The sequence below is a fragment of the Bradysia coprophila genome (genome assembly GCF_014529535.1).
Source record: "Bradysia coprophila strain Holo2 chromosome IV unlocalized genomic scaffold, BU_Bcop_v1 contig_106, whole genome shotgun sequence".
NCBI lineage: Eukaryota > Metazoa > Arthropoda > Insecta > Diptera > Sciaridae > Bradysia > Bradysia coprophila.
The window spans coordinates 790,491-803,174 of record NW_023503372.1 but is presented as its reverse complement, the minus strand read 5'-3'; the positions used below and the strand labels follow the sequence as shown (position 1 = coordinate 803,174).

Genomic DNA, 12,684 nt, shown 5'->3' with positions numbered 1-12,684 from the left:
GCAGAACAAATCCGTTTCCGCCCATTGAAAATTGTTCATGGCATATATTCGCGATTTTTTTTGTCGAAATCCAAGGCCAATTACCTAAATTTCAAGATCTAACACTTTCAGAGGGAAGACAAAGGATCATTCTAGAGTGCCCTAAACTTCAATACTTTTGGGATCCCGAGTCCTAGATCCTTGAAATTGCTTCAACGCAAGTCGTTTTTTCCGAATCATGACCTTACCAAACGCACTGCTCCTAGCATGAACATAAGAAATATTTGGCGGCTGATGAAGTCACAGTAGGCACCAGGGGCTATTTAGTTGAATTTTCAGCGAATTTTGGCGAATTTGGAGAATTTGACGAATTTTGGCGAATTTTGACGAATTTTGGCGAATTTTGACGAATTTTCTCGATTTTTTGTGAATTTATACATGATTTTAAGAAATTTCAAAGAATCGTAGAACTTAGTTACATATTTTTGGCCAAGACATTCTAGAAATCTATTTTTAACCGGGAAGCCATGATGGCTTTTTTTTTTGGAAAATCGATGAAAAATGTCCTAATTTTGTGAATTTTACATATATTTGTGAATTTGGTAGATTCTTGCATATTTTTGTTATGCTATATCACAAAACTAGCAAAATATTTCAAAAAACATAAATTTGGAAGAAAATTTTCAAAATTTGAATTTTTTAATTTGGGAGAATTTCGGCGAATTTCGACGAATTTTGGCGAATTTTGCCGAATTTTGGCGAATTTCTGCAAATCAATTCAACTAAATAGCCACTGGTAGGCACTGCGTTTCTTTCGTGAAGATAGGTGACTTGTTTTAGTTGTGTGAGTTCAAACACACAATACAATCAATCTTAAGCGGTAGCTCTCATCGCAAAAGCCTCCAAACTCGACGTTTGTCAAAGTAGCGTTCATGCTAGGAGCAGTGCGTTGCCTTACCAAGTAGAGTAAATCTCGCAATATGAAACTGTAACAGTATCACAAATATTGTGTCAAAAATTCACGTTTTTTTCTTGGTTTTTCCTCACAACGCGTTCATGTTCTAACGATCTTCCAAGGGAAGTGAAAAGTGAGAATAATGAGAGGACATTCGAGTGTAAATTGAAAGAACACCTGAATGAAACTATAGAATTGTGATGTAAATTTGAATTGTAGTGTTCATTTTTCAATGTCTGTGATTATGGAACTTTGTATTTGAAAATAGCTATTTGCTAAATAAATTTGTTTGATTTGATTTGTTCTTCAAGAAGAATTTCAAGAAAAAATTGTTTCGGATTCATTCTACAAACTTCAAACTTAAAATCCCGAAAAATACGAGCGAAACCTTTTTATAACTTTACTTGATTTTTGTTTGTGGGAAAGTTTTGCGAATTAATCACGAAAACTCTGGTTATATCATATATCTCTCATTCATATATGGTTATATGTTATCATAAGCTTGCCACCTCGCCTCGCTCGCCGTTTCTAACTACACATTACTTAGAAAATAATATTCTTGAGGAAATGTTGAAAACATTTTATTTGATTTGGTTGACAATGTGGGAAACAATTTCTTCAATAAATTTTTCATGCGGCGCTGCAAGGCTCATTGCCCAGGGCGCTGTAAATGCTAATCCGGCCCTGAACATGGTCGATATTGGACTCATTAGACGAGTGCAGAGTAGACTCAAGATACTCCAACACAATTCGATACGTCTATAAAAACGCTACGTCGTATATAAAACTTCATAAAAGCACTGAAAAATTCAGAATTGGCAGAGGTGTACGACAGGGTGACACCATATCACCTAAGTTATTCACATCGATTCTGGAGAGTGTTTTTAAGAAATTTGACTGGAGTGAAATGGGTATCAACATAAATGGAGAGTACCTGAGTAATGGGCCCACCGGAGGCCCCCGTGCGTGTTTCCTACTAAGGTAGAAACGGCTAACCATTAAAAAAAAAAAAAAAAAAAAAAAAATCTCCGTTTCGCAGATGACATCTCCCTGATGGCAGCTGATCTAGATCAGGCGCAAATTATGTTGCAACAGCTGAATGAGGAGTCAAACAAAGTCGGTCTCAAGATGAATTTGTCGAAAACGAAAATCATGACAAACATTGACGACGACAGAGACATTAAAATCGGTGATACTGTCATTGAACGAGTCAACAGTTATGTGGACCTAGGTCACAAATTGAAGTTGGGTCTAGACATCCAAACTGCAGAAATAAAACGTAGAATTGGTCTTGCATGGGCAGCGTTCGGAAAACTCAAGCTAATTTTCAAAAGCAAAATGAACAATAGTCTGAAACGTAAAGTGTTCGATACGTGTGTCCTTCCTGTGCTCACATATGGAGCGGAAACGTTAACGTTAACAAAAGCTTCCGAAAAAAAATTAAGAGTGGCACAAAGAGCCATGGAACGGAGTATGCTTGGAATTACGCTCAGAGATAGAATGACAAATCAATGGATTCGACAACAAACAAAAGTCGTTGATGTCATGGAAAGAATAGCATCTTTAAAGTGGAGCTGGGGGGGACACATTGCAAGAAGGACGGACGAACGTTGGACCAAAAAGATAATGAACTGGAGACCACCTAAAACACGACCTAGAGGTAGACCACCAGAGAGATGGAGTAATGGTATAAAGAGAATTGCAGGCGCAAATTGGCAACAAGTGGCAACTAATCGTTCGGAATGGAAAAGAATTGGGGAGGCCTACGTCCAGCAGTGGACAGAAACAGGCTGAAAAAGAAGAAGAAGAAGAAGAAGTTGTGTCTTTACTTCCAAAATTCTGCGCCTGAACACTATTTGAATCCCGAAAAGTATATAAAAAAAATTAACAAAGAAAATGTTACTAAAAAAATGCCTCACATGTGTCAGATGATTCGACTTCCCTCCTTTTGAATTTCATTCTCCAGGACGTTGTCTTTCACTATTATTACGGTCAGAAACCCGTTCTGTGACTCCTACAATTGCATGATCACGAGCATGATCCATAACTTATGTAATATAAGTACATATAAGAACTTCACTGTTTTAACCAGAATTTATTGATTTAGACCATTAATTTAACAAGAAGCTCATAAACTTTCTGTAGACCCACTTTCCTTCCACTATTGTCGAACACCTTCGTCAGTTCATCCGTGATGTACTAGTTCCAGAGCTTCAGCTTCTAACATTAAACTTCTGGACCTTAACTACTAAGATTAATAGTTAAGAATAGAAATTCACTAAACTTATGCATTGACGTGATTCTATTTAGGAATTTTAAGAAATTCTTCCCGATTGAGTTCCCTAATACTTATAATGTGATTCCAGAAGAAGCAGAAGAGCTATGAAAAGTGTCATTGAGGTATCAGCAAAATGTTTACGAGAATAAGAAGGTAAAGGTATGTAACCACCGAAAGATCCAACCACTTTTTCATAACTCCTCAAAACTCTTTCATAACTTTTCATAACACTCAACACATTTTGTAGTTCCTTTAGATGATTTCCCTCTCGAATCCAATCATTGTTTTTAACGATCCCACAGACAACTGATCTGCCTTTGCTTACAAATGCATCGTTTCTGCTGACCGAATTTTCTTTCATCCAACATGTTCCACCGTCGTTGTCATTCCACATAAAATGAGTGCAACCTGAGAACAGACGGTTCACGTAAATGTGAAAACATCAATTTGGTCTGATGTGAGTGGTGTGTCTATACCTTTTGTGGATTCACATCGATTGTTACACTCGTGATGATCATTGGTTTTCACACTGGCCAGGTCATTTTCCCAAAAGTCACAACCAAAAGCCAAATTGCTTTCATTCCACGTAATGTGCGACAAATCTTCGACAATTCCACACACAGATGATCTGTCTACACTGGGATGAACATCTTTTGCTGTAACCCGATTTTTTTTCAACCAACAGGTGCCATCGTTGTAGTTGGTCCACGTGTAGTGAGTGCAGTCTAAACTCGGTCGAAAATATTGTAATTGGGAATTATAAGTATCTTGAAGTGACACACTTACGCGGTGTTGAAGCACATCGTTCTTTGCAGTTATCCTTGGGGATTCTGGCATGTGTTAGATCGTTGCCTAAGAAGTAACAATATTTTACTTCATCCGAAGACACATTTTGATGTTGAGTGGTAGTTTCTGGAACAAAATGAATTTTCCTTCTCTCTCAAAAACTTTCTAGGCTAAACGTGACGATTTTTGTAAATTTATCAGATTAAATTAATGAAAGAAACATCGTGAGTACCTGATGCTGATGGTAGTCCCGGCACAATTTCACGAATCCATTGTACATGTTTTGCAACATCCGTGAAAACGACATACTGATCAGTTTTACAGAGTCGTACCTGACTTCCGGGTCGCACCTGTGTTAACGACACGATGCCTCGTATACGATAGACACCATTTTCTTCAAAGGTCAGACCGCCTCCGCTATCGCCGTTACACGCATTTGTACCTAGACGTTTCGTTGCAAAGCAGGAATCTTAAACTATATATTGAAGCAGAAAGTCAAAACATTACCATTAAGGTACCCAGCACAGAATGTAGAGTCTGATAAAAAGTTTCCGAAGAAGTTTCGATCGCTTTCCAGACAAGTAGCTAGATCAACCACCGGTATGGCCGCTTGCTGTAGCGTATAAGATATTTGATCGTTTTCTGTAATTCCGAAACCAACTACGGTGCCATACTTTCCCACAACTTCTGATAGATCCTTCTTGTCTGAGTCCCACAGACAAATTGGTTGCACGTAATTATTGAATGTAGCCTTAGTTGCCAGTCGTATGATGGCGATATCATTGACCAAACTGGATACATTGTAATTGGGATGAATGGATACTTGGTAGACCTGTTCGCGAACAGATTTCGAGAATTAGATGAACCTTCGACCTGTTGAATCAACCATTACTTCAATGTCCTGGCTATGGGTTCCAGATATTTTTAAATTGTGCCTTCCCAACTGAGCTAAGACCCTGTCCGCCACTATCGGTCGATCGTTTTCGTAAACGCAGTGGGCAGCAGTTAATACGGAATCTGTATTCAACAGGGTTCCACCGCACTTGTATTCGATATTCCGATTTATTTCAATATGCAAAATGCCCGTGTGCCACGGCCAGTCCCCTTCTTTGGACGTATGACCATTTACTATTAACGCTTCATGATTCACTAGTCGCCGACCGCAGGTAAATGTTTCACCTCGCGTTTTAATTTGAAAATGGCTGACGATGATTAGTGCAAGCGATGTCTCAAACAGATTCATATTTACTGAATTATCGAACGAACATATATATGTAAATGTACCACCTCAAGTGTACCATCATTGCGATGGGTAATTTAATTTCTTGAATGTATCTTAAAATCGTCATCAATTAGTGCAGTAAATGAATATTTGAATTTTCGTTGTTGAGTTTTGCTACGATATAGAGTAGCAATATGCTGTAGAGGAACATTAACTTATCCCTATGGAAGTCGAAAAAAAAAACCGTGCAAAATCCTTTAGTACGCCAAATGAAAGTAAGGCAAATCGAATATGTTGCAATGATTGCATTTTATAATTAAAGTTTTTACACGACTATACTAAACAGTGTGAATAATTGTGAGAGTCTCTTGGGTACCATCTGACGAGGACGTTAAAATACAAGTTTTCGATTTTTTATTTCTTGTTTTGTATAAAACATATAAAAATTAAAGAAAAAAATAAAATGATAAAAATGGAAGAGTGCGACAGCATTATCGATGGACATTTTTCTTCATGAGAAATGGAGACAATAAAAGAGAAAATCTCGGAATACATTCAGTAACACGTGGGACGCATGGGATACAGAAAATAATCTAATGAGGTTTTATTATCCAAGTTATGGTATATGAATGAAAGAAGCTCCTAACATTCATTTGAGAAGATTCGATATCATCTCGAAGCGATTGAAAGGCCCTTTACATTTGTTCTCGCCATACCTAAAATTGGGCGATTTCTTTGAAGACAATTATTAATCATTCTAAATTGCGTAAAGTGTGTTGCACAACAAGTGTACAATCTGCTGAGATTAACTTTTATCTGCATAACATGAAGATCTTAACAGTAGATAGCTTCAATAGTATATAAAACATCTGCACTCTGTGTTCAAATCAATCATTGTTTTAGCAGTCTGTTTGGCCATTTCGTCTGTGTATTCAGAAATTTGATGAATAAAAGTTTACAGCAAGAACCTGGTAATATCCTGGTGAAAATAGCAACGATCAAGATCCAACCATTTTATGTGCAGGAGCATCAATAGGCTGTCGAGTTGGACCGTGTGATGGAGATGCCGGTAATAATCCATGTTGCTGCAGTGGTTATTGTAAGCCCCTATGAAAGGACAAACCAGGTATGGTCTGTCCATCCAAACCGGAGGAAATTGCGATTTCATATAAACAAGATCACCTTTCAATGAAAATCATTGAGAGGTGAGTTTGTTTTTATCAAAAAAATGTCAAATGAAAATAATTGACTCTGTACGCCTTTATTTTTGGTATATGGCAGTTTAATTTACAGTGCCAAAATATATCAGATATAAGAATTCGACATTTGGCAGTCATATAATTTAGTTGAGGCAGTGATCATTCACATCCAAAGAAAGTTAATATTTTTAGGCTGACACACGCAGCTTATTTCCTTGACTGAATATCAAGACCCTAGGCGTCAGAAAATCACTCAAAAGACATGTAAGTAACACGAGGGGGAAACAACAAGCAAGGTTCTGAAACATTATCATAAATTGAGTATGTAGTCAACAAATTTCAAATGATGGTAAACAGTCATATAGCACGTTACATGTGACAATTATAATATCCACCACTGTCAAAAATATTCACCGTGTAAATTATACCTGAACTGAAATTACATACCCAAAAAATTCATTGAACTAGAAAATTCGTGTGTCAACCGCCTTCGTGGGTGTCTTAACCTGTTCTTTCAGAACCTTGACAACAAGGGCGAAAGGTGGGACAGGCTGCATTCACCATTAAAATATAAGAGAATGAATGGAGCGAAGGACGATAAAATATGAGCGAATGATTGGAGAATATGAGCGAATGGCATTCAAGGGACACGATTTTCCTTTGTTGTTTCGCCCTCGAAGTAACATAGCTCGAGAACTTTTTTGTTCGACGCAGAAATAAATTGCGCAAGAATTCAAGTCAAATACGATTTGGACTTCTATACTGGAAGATATTCCCAAAAGAATGTACCTGTCAACAAGATTAACCCAGTTATTCTTAAACATTAAAAGATTATTTAATTAATAGGTTGTTGTATTGCTGGCATGTGTTAACATAATTCTGGTAGCGTTGTATTGCTGGGGTGATATGCCAATTGTTTTTGAATTAGCTTAGAAGAAAAAGCTAGTTTTCATTTCTCAACGTTTCGACCTGTTTCCATGGTCATCATCAGGAAAAAGCTTTATTCAAGAAAAATAAATCGTTTTGTTCACAAATCATTACAATTCTATAGGAAAACTGTGTTACCTATTTTCGTTATATTAAAAGTTGACGAAAATTTTGAAATTTTAATATAACGAAAATAGGTAACACAGTTTTCCTATAGAATTGTAATGATTTGTGAACAAAACGATTTATTTTTCTTGAATAAAGCTTTTTCCTGATGATGACCATGGAAACAGGTCGAAACGTTGAGAAATGAAAACTAGCTTTTTCTTCTAAGCTAATTCAAAAACAATTGGCATATCACCCCAGCAATACAACGCTACCAGAATTAAAAGATTATTTTTAACTGAACGCGACACATGTGAATATCAAAGAAATTGAAAATTGACAAGATCATGGGCAAGAGACCGTCAACAGACCCATCTGAGCTGGCCTATCTCGTATCTTATGAGAAATTGTCAAACCATGCCGAAGACGAGGTTTTCAACACATCGGAAGGCATAAAATATCTCCATACTCATTTTTGGTTTGTTACCAAGAAAAAACAAACATTTTGAATTGGATGAAATTAATTTCTTGAAAAATTCCTCTCACATTAAAGATCTCTTTCATTTTGTTACTTAACTACACAAACAAAAAATTATCGCCGATCACAAATGATTAGATATTTTTATAAAAAATTCAAGAACGTTTAAGAAGACCAATTTCGCATTATGTAAAGTTATTAATGCAGACCTGGAAACCCGGCATATAAGACGATCTTTTCGTGGCAAAGTCGGTTATTTTGCCATTGTAACACTCGTTGTTGAGCAAAGACAAGTGGTACAACTTTGTTGCTAGTGTAAAGAATATTGGATCGATTGCGTTGACGCCATTGCCGTCCAAATTGACACGCATGATACCTTGAAGCGTTTCGCTCGCGAACCATTTCGAAGTGATGGTCTTCAGTTTGTTGTTTTGCATATACAAACTGTTGAGTTGCTTTGTGTCGGCGAATATGTTAAGCGGAAGGTCTGTGATGAGCAAGCCTTCCATGTATAAAACCAATAGTTTGGACAATCCGTTGAAGATTCCGTTCGGAATCACTGTAATAGGGTTTTGTCCAATGGCTATTGTCTGGATGATTGGCGTGTTGGCGAAAAATGTAGAGCTAATTGTGGGTATCTCATTGATTTGGGCATTGAAGTAAAGAAGATTTTTGCAACTTTTTAACGTTACATCACTTAAGGTGTTTATTTTGTTGAAACTCAACGTAATCGATTGCAAGTCCGGCTGATATTGGCATAAGTCAACGACCGACTCCTCAATCTGATTGTACCACAGCGTTAGACTGATCAGTTTACTGCATTTTGTTGCCGAAAGAATTTGGAGGTTTGTATGCGCGAGATCTAACGTCCGGATGTTTGGAAACTGTCTGCAAATTGCCGATGGAATATTTTTGGTAACCCCGACGACCTTCACGATTTGAACATTCGAATCGTTGCTGTATGTTGACACCAGATTGCCATACGGATCCATTATACTCGTTCCCAAATGTGTTCCTCCAATAGAGATAGCGTCATCAAGTCCGTTGGGATTGTCCACGCTCAACGTGCACTGATAAGGTTCGTCGAATATATCAGTGTCGATGGAGTAGGTGCACGTCATTTGTTGAGACGACGAGAAGCTTAAAGCAGATACAAGTAGGATCAGCGTTTTGAAAGCCATTTTCACTTTGTCACAATTCTACATAAACTGAAATGATCTCTTATCGTTGGTAGACTTTTATATTCGAAACAAGCGCGATTATTTGCTAAAGATTGCGTTGTGCTGGTAAGGTAATTCAAATATTTTCTTTCGACAATAAAAAAAATTCTAAGAAAATGTAATTGATGCGGGTGTTTATACCGACAAAGTCAGATTTTCTTAATTCAACAACATATACGAGGCCTACGAGGCAGACTTTCTTCATTTTTTTTATTGATATTGACATAATCAACGTTATAGGAATCACAGTTTTATCATAGGACTCTTACGCGCTTTATAGGTAATCATTTTTGTTTCCACGAATTATTTTTATTCCAGTGCAATCGCACTACACCAAATTTATTTCTTGTGAACTTGACATTGAATCAATGTTATTGATGATTGTCTTATATTATGATTTACTTTACATGCAAGTTAGAAAGCATCTAGTCTCCGAATTTTTGGTTTAACGAGTGGGAATACACTTCCACTCGTCAAAATATTCCAGCAGATCGAATACCTAATCGTTTCATTTGGATCCAACTTCATTCACCTTATCGCATCGACGCCATAAACCAGTACCATCTCTAGCAACTTAACTTCATTTATTAAGGTGATAAAAATGCGACGTAGCCTTTGTATTTTACATATCAAATGCGGAATTAGTCAACAGTGTGGAATATTTTGACAGCGTCAAAACGGAGTTTGTTTGCTAGAGAGGGTATTGCATAAACGCAGAAACATCGCAATTTTTTTTTTCGAACAGCAGACACCTTAAATTTTGCTATTTCTATTTTAGTAGTAGTATAATTTTATTAGCATTGCTATTACAAATTCTTATCATTTCAGTTGAAAATTCAATTCTTCTTCTTACTCATTTACTCGTATTTATCACACTTATCATATAATTCAACCAATAGATCATTTTCATGTTGATGTACCACCTCATGTATACCATCATTGCGATGGGTAATTTAATTTCTTAAGCAATATGCTGTAAAGGAATTACTAACTTATCACCGTGAAAGCGGGAAAAACATTCTTTAGTACGTCAAACTATAGTATGGTTTGCATTTTATTCATTTTATAATTAAAGTTTGTACCCGACTGTACTAAACAGTGTGAATTGTGAATGGATCGTGGGTATCATCTGATGAGGACGTTAAAATACAAGTTTCCGATTTCTTCTTTCTTTATATGTTTTGTGAAGTGATAGGTATACTACCTACGCAAAAATGAGAGAAAGAACTAAAATGATATAAATTGAAGAATGCAACTGCATTATTGATGGATCATTTTTAGCCCCGTACGAAGTACGAAGGGGCTTATAGGATTACGATGCCGTGTGTAATTGATGGAATTCGAAGCAGACGGTAAGGGCAAAGTGTTTGCCTATGTTCATAGATAACGAATCCGCAATAAAAATTTTGTCTGTCCGTCTGTCCGTCTGTCCTTCTGTCCGTCTGTCAGTCTGTCAGTCTGTCACGTCGATATCTTGAGTAAATCAAATCCGATTTCAAAAATTTTTTTTCCCTGAAAGGTAGTTGAAATAGTGAGGCTAAGTTCGAAGATTGGCGATTTTGGGTCGACCCCTCCAGAGCTGGGGCCCCATAAGTGCTTTAACGTTTTCCAAAGATTTCTCTGGCCATTTAAAGGCTACACTTGTAAGTGATACATCAAATGAAAGGTATTTACAATACCTATCCACAAAAAAAAAGTTTATGGAAATTGGATGACCGACTCGTGAGTTAGACCCCTTGGTGTGAACTAGCTACAGGGTGGCAATCCGTTTTTGCTTGTAGGTTAGTCAAATTTGAACGGATTTAGATGGATTTTGATTTATTAGGTAGGTATTGACCGTACCAATCAGGGAAAAAAAAGTTTATGAAATTCGGTTTACCGGAGCGTGAGCTAGGTCTCTTGGAGTGAGCTTATATGTGGCTACTCGGCCGTACAGTGAAGGTGGTGTTTGTTAATATCTCGAGTAAACTTTGACCGAATTTCATGAATTTTTTTTTTTTGTTTGAAAGGTACTAACGAATGTAAAGCAGCCGTTGTACTTTCCACCTCCTAACAAAATGGCCGTCGGCCGCCATTTTGGATTTTTGTAAAATCAATATAAATAGGTGAAAATGATAATTCCAAATTCACTGATCAGTGGGAAGTGTAGTTTGTGTTACTTTTGAAAGGAACGTCGTACGGGGCTTCGTAATTGCGCTATGCGCAATTTTTAAGACGTACACATTGCATAAGAATTTTACGACGTTTACGGGCGCAATAGGCTTACGGTAGGGCGACGGACGAAGTAGGGTCACGTGCGCAATAGATGTACGGGTTTGTACGGGGCTCAGTCGCAGCAAACGCTCCGACTGTTCTGACGGCTCGTTTGTTAATATCTCGAGTAAACTTTGACCGAATTTCATGAATTTTTTTTTTGTTTGAAAGGTACTAACGAATGTAAAGCAGCCGTTGTACTTTCCACCTCCTAACAAAATGGCCGTCGGCAGCCATTTTGGATTTTTGTAAAATCAATATAAATAGGTGAAAATGATAATTCCAAAATCACTGATCAGTGGGAAGTGTAGTTTGTGTTACTTTTGAAAGAAACGTCGTACGGGGCTTCGTAATTGCGCTATGCGCAATTTTTAAGACGTACACATTGCATAAGAATTTTACGACGTTTACGGGCGCAATAGGCTTACGGTAGGGCGACGGACGAAGTAGGGTCACGTGCGCAATAGATGTACGGGTTTGTACGGGGCTCAGTCGCAGCAAACGCTCCGACTGTTCTGACGGCTCGTTTTCTTTCAAGCTGTAGCTTTAGGAAACGTAGTACGTGGTTGAGAGGGGATAAACATGTCTAAAGAGTGTTCATTAACCATTCAGTCGACTTAATTCTGTTACGCTAAAGCTAAAACGGTTGTTCCTCGTTTACTCATAAACAATGTCTATCTCACAGAAAATTTATAAGATAGAGAAAAATTCCCGGAATTCGAAAAAACGAAGAAAAAATTTCTCGATCTTTTTTCCTTCGATTATTTGAAAATTTAATAAAATCGAGAAATCTTTGGAAAACCAAGAAAATGCAGTAAATTTGAACGTTTTTTTTCTTCAAATTTTTCAATTTTGAGAAAATTCACGAAAATTGAAAAAAAAAATTAAGGAAAACTCAAAAAAATCAAGAAAACTTTTCTCAGATAGTGATTAGAGGTATTACGGATGTTGTTACATCCGAGGGAAAAAACTAAAACTATTGAGACCTTTCGATTAAAGCAATGCATTTTACGGCGAGCTTTTTTATATGTGCCCTAAAAGGTATAATGGTCCCTAGGAACCAAAAAATTTCTCGATGATTATGTGGCTAGATAGGGACTAAACTAAGGAACATCGCAGGTGGGAATTTAAACTAGATATCCATGCGGGGGGTCTTATTTGGTTTAAAGCTTTCCTACACTGAGATATTTAAGCAGTTGAAAATAAGTATCGGTTCTTCCGTAACCAAAAACAGCAGAAACACCAAAAAAACAGTTTTCCCTAATTGCTGATGGCCTCAACT

General features: G+C 37.1%; 2 protein-coding genes across 2 annotated transcripts; both read right to left on the bottom strand.

The window, feature by feature from the left end:
• Positions 1-4,089: 4,089 nt before the first annotated feature.
• LOC119070701 (limulus clotting factor C-like) lies at positions 4,090-5,241 on the bottom strand. Its single transcript, XM_037175152.1, has 4 exons — positions 4,891-5,241; positions 4,506-4,830; positions 4,231-4,440; positions 4,090-4,168 (listed from the first exon to the last, which is right to left on the bottom strand). The coding sequence occupies exons 1-4, from the start codon at positions 5,239-5,241 to the stop codon at positions 4,164-4,166; spliced, it is 891 nt and encodes a 296-aa protein (XP_037031047.1). The 3' UTR covers positions 4,090-4,163.
• A 2,873-nt stretch (positions 5,242-8,114) lies between these two features.
• LOC119070700 (leucine-rich repeat neuronal protein 1-like) lies at positions 8,115-9,110 on the bottom strand. The gene has a single exon (XM_037175151.1). It carries the CDS (start codon positions 9,108-9,110, stop codon positions 8,115-8,117), a length of 996 nt encoding a protein of 331 aa, XP_037031046.1.
• Between the last annotated feature and the right edge of the window lie 3,574 nt (positions 9,111-12,684).

Coding starts and splice junctions, on each gene's coding strand:
- LOC119070700 (XM_037175151.1), bottom strand. CDS start 9,110: ATGGCTTTCAAAACGCTGATCCTACTTGTATCTGCTTTAAGCTTCTCG.
- LOC119070701 (XM_037175152.1), bottom strand. CDS start 5,241: ATGAATCTGTTTGAGACATCGCTTGCACTAATCATCGTCAGCCATTTT. Junction 4,831..4,890: donor CCCATAGCCAGGACATTGAA/GTAATGGTTGAT, acceptor GTTCGCGAACAG/GTCTACCAAGTATCCATTCA. Junction 4,441..4,505: donor CTGTGCTGGGTACCTTAATG/GTAATGTTTTGA, acceptor CGAAACGTCTAG/GTACAAATGCGTGTAACGGC.